The sequence below is a fragment of the Chelon labrosus genome (assembly GCF_963514085.1).
Source record: "Chelon labrosus genome assembly, chromosome: 10".
Classification (NCBI taxonomy): domain Eukaryota; kingdom Metazoa; phylum Chordata; class Actinopteri; order Mugiliformes; family Mugilidae; genus Chelon; species Chelon labrosus.
Window position 1 is genome coordinate 11400482 of NC_140360.1, and position 6809 is coordinate 11407290.

Here is a 6809-nt window from a genome sequence, read left to right on the forward strand (position 1 = left end):
TCTTATATTTTACATTAATGTATTGTAGTGTTTTAAATTCAATAAATACGTGTAGCATACTGTATAGATCACCAACAAACTCAGGACAAAAAAATGTCTTAGTGAGTTGCTATGGCAGTCGATCAGTATTGATGTTTTGTGCATTTGTTGTTGAACAAATGAACAAAAATGCAAAATCTAGAATATGCTGTAATGTGTATAAACATATTACTTATGTACATTAAATGTGTATGCATGTGGTATTAAATATTGTTTTCCATTTTGCAGGTTTTACTTTTTCTAAAAGTTAATTGCCTCATGCCCCTAAGTTTTTCTCTTTTTATATTTTGTTTCCAGTTATGATTATGAGTAATGAAAAAATGCTTCTTGTACCAAAGCTATAAAAAAAATATATTTTTACTGTCTATCTGCAATAATTTTGATTTGATTTAATCATACTTAATCATGTCACAGTTTATATTTATTTGAGTTTTGGGGAGTAGTTAGTCATTACGTTTTTTTCCCCATCTACTTTATTTGTTTTCCTAGAGATGTTGATGTGTTTTCATCCCAGCCAGCAGGACACTTTAACTATGGGCTTCACCCCTGTAAAACCTCTAGGTGGCAGTAAGTGGCAAAAACAAGCTTGACGACAACTCCAGTTAAAAACCAATGAAGAAGAATGACAGGAAAAGGCGTTAAGCGTTAAATTGAAAACAGAAATGGCGCGGGTACGAACCACGCTGCTGATAAAAACATAACTGTGAAAATGTAACGACTCACCAGCTGCTTATGTCCTCGAAGTTTGGACCGAAGGTTTTCAAAACACAAAAAAAATGGGCGTCGAGAAGCAACAACACAGTGTGTAGCCAGATAATGCTAACTGGCGCTAAAGCTGTGTTTTACCACCAGGAATTTCTTCAGCGTTTGCAAGCTACCAGTGGAGGTTTAGTTTTTGTTTTGTTTTTGCCAAAACTGCACTAAGATATCGCTGAGGATGTGGCAGTGTTTTAAAATGCGCAATGCACACTGTAACAACCTTAACTCTACATCAAATGTAGTGTGCACGTGGTTCTAATTACTTTCAAATAAGCAGCTGCTAGAAAAGTGTCTTACCGTGCAGCCACACGCCTTGGTGTCCTCCGGTGAAGACATAGACGATGTCCGTCAATGGGAAAGTCATCCCGCACACCCCGCTGGCCGTAGACTTCTGGCAGGTGCGGAGGTGTCCAGGTACCCGGCTGTTCTTCCTGTCCCACATGCACAGCGACCACACGGTGGGTCTGACCTCCACCTGGAGCAACCGGCCCATCTACTGTTCACCTACCACTGCCACTCTGCTCAGGCTCAGACTACAGGTGAGAGGGGGGAAACACAAGCATGTTTTAAAATGTAAATTTACTAGTTCGCTAGTTTTAAAATGAACGCCTCAATCTGTATTCTTTTCTGGCAGCTGTTTGGCCTATCTATCCATGTGTACACAGGTGTAGCTGATTACATTAATTTGGCCTGTGTTCCATTTAGAGGCAGGACACACATGAGTTGACATTGTGCATGTTTGCTCACTGGAAGAGTAGTGATATTGAATGGACCCTACACATACACAGATCAGCCACAGTATTAAAATAACATTGACCATCATGTGACAATTCAATGTTCTGGGAAACCTTTGGACCTGGCATTCATGTGGGTGTTACTTAGACATGTAGCACCCACCTAGACCAGACCAGGCACCCCCACCACATAGCAATGACACTCCTTGATGGCAGGATGCAGCCTGACACAGATACACACACAAAAATGGTTTAAGAACAACTAAAAAAAACATGAAAAACAGCACAAGGTGTTGACCTGACCTCCAAATTCACTAGATCCCAAATTGATCAAGTATATGTGGGATGCACTGGAACAATCCTGATCCTCGGAGACCCCTCCCCTCAACCCACAGGATCCAAAGGCCCCCACTAACATTCTGTAGTCAGAACAGAAGTATTCTTGCACACACATTTTTGGGGTGTTTGATTATTCTCCACTGATAATTTCTTTTTCTGCTCAGGTGAAGGAACAGTGGATCCATCCTCTTGAGCTGGGCGAGCCAAACCTGCTCCCGCTGGATGACATCGGCAAGGAGAGGCTCACGGTCACACTGATCGATGCGAATCACTGTCCAGGGAGCGTCATGTTTCTGTTTGAAGGCTACTTTGGCTCTATTCTGTACACTGGTCAGTTTATCTTATATTTCCTGGGTGTCTTGCCTTATTTCCTTTTAATTATTTTTTTTGTTTGTTTCTCAACATTATAATGACACATTTTTAACTGTAGGTGACTTTAGATACACCCCTTCCATGCTGCGTGAACCATGCTTGAGGAACAATGCCACTATAGATGTCCTATACCTGGACAACACCAACTGTGATCCCAACCGCACCCTACCGTCCAGACAGAAAGCCACTCAACAAATCAAAGAGATCATCCGCAGACATCCCAACCACTGTGTTGTCATAGGTGAGTTTGTAAAGACCTACTGTAACATGCATTTTGTAAACATTTAGCCTTGTTTAAGCCTTCACCCATGATCAGTTAAGTATGTAATGGTTATGTTGTGTTTCATTGTGGCCTTATGCTGCGTTTTCCTTTACTCTTTTGACTGAGAACTGCACATTTATTGTTTTTAATGATTTGGTGGAGGGTCATAATAAGCCAATTAGTATTTTTATTTCATTATCTAAAACCATATTCTACAATTATTATTTCTCCTCAGGATTTGACCCAACTACTAATGTTTACTAATTTGACCCAACTCATCAAATGTTTTGAAAACTAGAAAAAGCAAATGAACACAATGTATTAAATGGCCGCATGTAAGTGTGTTTCAGTCTGACAGACATTTGCACAGACATACAACAGCTGTATAAACCAACTGAGTGTAAAAAACAACAGTACCCTACATGCTTTTCACACAGCTAGCAGACAGACACAATTGTTAACTAGCTGGTAAGCATAACAGTGCATTTAGGAACCAAAGACTCAGGCATTGGTGGAGAACTAAAACAAAACTGCATTTGCAAGGTAGCCACAAACACGATTCCAACTGAATCATGTTGTTCCTTAGCTGTGGTAGGTGTAAATAAGATATATGTCAGTGCTGCCCCTAAGGGGCCAAAATAATGAGTTATTGCAGGGTTAAAATTGAATTCCTTGTTTTTCATTGCAGTCTCATGACACAGACTCTCATTCTGTCTTGCAGGACTGTATACACTGGGTAAGGAGTCCCTGCTGCTGGAGCTGGCGATGGAGTTCAAAACCTGGGTTGAGGTGAGCATCGAGAGGATGGAGACGCTTAAAATTCTGGAGCTGCCTGACGTCTTCACTACTGAGCCAGGAGCCGGTCGTATCCGAGTGGTGGAGCAGTCAGAGATTTGCTCTGCCGCCTTGCACCAGTGGAACACAGAACAACCCACTATGGCCATCTTGCCTACCAGCAGGCCCCTGGTTTCTTTCCACCCCAACGTCCACGTAGTGCCCTATTCAGACCATTCCTCTTACCAAGAGCTTGAGGAGTTTGTCTCTGCGCTTAAACCTACCTCCCTGGTACCAATTATAGGAAACTGTGTACCTGGAGGTCTCTCTGCCTTACTGCCAAGCAAAAGGCGCCATGAAATCCTGGTTCCTGAGTCAGTCCGTCACTACATGTTGAGACAGCCTGAGAGGCAGCTTAGCTCATCAGCATACACAAGCCTTCGCCGCAGACATTTTCAGCCTCTTGCTCCCAAAGGAGTGGTATTTGAGTCTCCTGCACGGGGATCCAGGACGTCATATGTAGAAGAATCGGAGTCAGAGTGCCTGGAACAAGATGTATTCGAGGAAGAGATGGACACAGAAAGTAGTGGAAGGGACTCTGACTGTATTCTTGTGGACACGAGTAAAAGACTCACCCCTGACAAAAACAGAAGAGGGGCTGGAGACATGTGGAACCTCAGCATTGTGCAGACAGTCTCTGAAGAACTGGTTATGGCAGAGTCGGTGCAACTCGCCCAGAGCAACTGTGCTCCAGTGGAGATCCTGGCAAACACCAAGACCTGCTTGAAGCCTGTCAGAACCCCTAAAAGGCCTCCGGAAACCAGTGCCACAACAATCAATCATCGACATAGTGGATATGGAAATTTTCAGAACAACTGCACAGTATCAGATGGGGATAGCACAATTCATCACAGTGGAACTGATCAGAACGAAAGCTCTGATAACGATTCCTGCACTTCATTTAGCACCATGACTGAGCTGCAACATGAGTACATAGAGGAGATGGAAAACAAACTTCTGAAGAAGCTCCCCTTCTCAGAGGACGATTTTAAGGCCTGTGTCCTCCAGCAGAAGAGCTTTGTATAACCCTCTTACCTTACATCATACACATGTTCTCAGACAATAATGTGATGTGATCTTCAAGTTTTTGCCTTTAAAAGCTTTTTGTGTTTTTCTGTAGGATGTAAACGTTAAAGCACTTTAAAGCATTATTTTCTCATTAGAGTCTTGTCATCTTCCTTTAAACACTTCCATTTCTTTGTTGTTGGACTGTACTTTACAAAAAGGCTTGTGATTATTGGACCGATGAAGTGACTGACTCACCTTTCGGTTAAACTAAGCTATGTTGCCTCTATAAGATCAATAATTAATATACACTTAATATACAGTTTTTAAAAACAATGTATGTGTAAATAATTAGTGATTCTTGGACTATTTATGAGGTTTTACATGAGACAGCTTTCACTAATCAGTCATTGATATTTGTAAAGTTGCATTTAGGGGTTTTCATCACCAGCCTGGGTTGGTCAGTTTTAGCTGCACCAATCCATAACGACATGTATTTCCACCACAGCCTCCGAGCAGGGGATAGACACACTGCACTAATGTTTGGTAGGAGTGCCGACAAACAGCCAACTCGTGTTGCTCTCATTCTTTGTCCTTGGTACCAGTAACCAGTATGACTACAGAAACATCTATTTATACAAGTCTCTCCGTGTTCACAGTATTTTTGTAGCTTCTCACTGAATTTCTGTGCTTTGAAGTTTAGTTTCACCTTGTGCCCTTGTTTATATACTCAATCTGCCTTATTTCTTTTTAGGTTATGTCAAGTTTCTGGATGTTTGTGACACAGCTCTGTGTTTTTGTTCCAGTGGAAGAACCTTAATAGTAAAAGTATAGACGCATGTATTTATTTGCTTTGCATGACAGTCATCTTGAAGAGTATGGTTGTTTGTCTTTCAGACTTGATTATCTGAAAGTAAAGTTATGAATTTTGGAAGGCTTTGAATTGTCAACAGATGGAGGTTTTGCATCAAAGCAGTTTTGTTTTTGCCAGCATTTTCCTTTTGTACGTTTTCACTGTGTGAATAATGGCCTTTTGAGTTATATTTGAACATTTTCAGAACTGGTGTCTTTTAAATGGGAATAGTAATGTAAAAGATCAGTAGTATCATCTGTACCTGGACGACCCCCACTGTGACCCCAGTTTGTTTGTATCATCAGTGTTTTCCCTTTTTGACCTGAAAGTATGCAGTACACTGGTAATTTAGAATAAAATACTGAATATAATCTAGATTCATACATACTGCTATTGTTTTTGTTTCTAAATCTATGTGTATGCAATGGTTAAACAAAAAAAAGTCGATTTTTCCATTATGATATTTAGCCACTTTCTTTCTTTACGGCACTACTGTGGACTGCTTGGAAAAGTCCAAAAACTTTTAGGAAGAACTTTATTTTAATTAACAATGGACGTTGGGGACTGGTGAAATAACGACTAGCCTATGTCCAGTCAGAAATGTAGTTTTACATAGGAAGTGGCATAAAGCAGCAGTGTACACTACAGATGCCTTCTGTGGGAGTTTAATACCTCACTCTAACAGTGAAGTGTTCATTAGGAGAACAGAAGGTGCTGCAACCCTTGTGGATCAATGATGATGAATCTTATTACGCAGGCAACAAAAACAAAATACATCAACCGACCTCATGGTGGTGCTATAATAACATCTGCATTATTGTCAACAACTTCACAGCACAGCTCTGTTTTCCCTGGATTATTTTACAGTCTATCAGTGTTGAACAGAGACCTCTCTGCCTCTACAACATTATATCATAATTAATTACATGTTTTCTGAAACTATGACGATCAACGATTTGATTGATCAAAATGAGCTGGATTTATATGTGTGACCAAACTACTTTCTTATTTCTTAATGTGAATAAGCTTTGCTTCACCGACCTGGTCAATTATTGTACCTTTTTAATAGTACTCTCACCTCTGCTGGGAACCCCTAACATAAATCACCCTTTTCTAACACCCTATGGCGTACTGAGTTAGCTTTTACAGGCAATTAGAAAACCCATTGTACTGAAGTCACTGACTGTAGGTAACAACACTCGCTCAACGTTTAGTGTCCTGAATAAAAATGTATGTTCTAATGCCCTAGTGAACTAAGACAGAAACCCTGTGGTGTCACTGGGCTGAATCAAGCCGGAGACCATTACTTTTGCATCCTTCTGGGTCTCTGTTTGTCAAGACACTGTGCTTGCATATATATGTGTAAATAAATAAATCTCACTGTTCTTTGGTGTCCCTTTATAATTTATATAATTTCTAAATTATATTTATATGTAAAGATTCAGTTGCAGTCCTTTTATTCTCCCCTAAGATGGCAGTAGTTAGTTTTATTATTTTTATTTATTTTATTTTTTAAAAAAGCATGTTGCTTCATTTGAAGACAGAAAAGTCCTCTTTCTGAGCAAAATCACAATTTTCATTCCCCCTTTTTTTGTTTTAAATAATAGTTATT

The 6809-nt window shown here is 40.2% G+C and overlaps 1 protein-coding gene across 1 annotated transcript; it reads left to right on the plus strand.

Moving 5' to 3' along the window:
• Positions 1-521: 521 nt before the first annotated feature.
• dclre1b (DNA cross-link repair 1B) lies at positions 522-6552 on the plus strand. The gene is made up of 4 exons (XM_084552815.1): positions 522-1337; positions 2036-2201; positions 2302-2484; positions 3227-6552. Exons 1-4 carry the CDS (start codon positions 1140-1142, stop codon positions 4363-4365), a joined length of 1686 nt encoding a protein of 561 aa, XP_084408941.1. The 5' UTR covers positions 522-1139; the 3' UTR covers positions 4366-6552.
• The last annotated feature ends 257 nt before the right edge of the window (positions 6553-6809 follow it).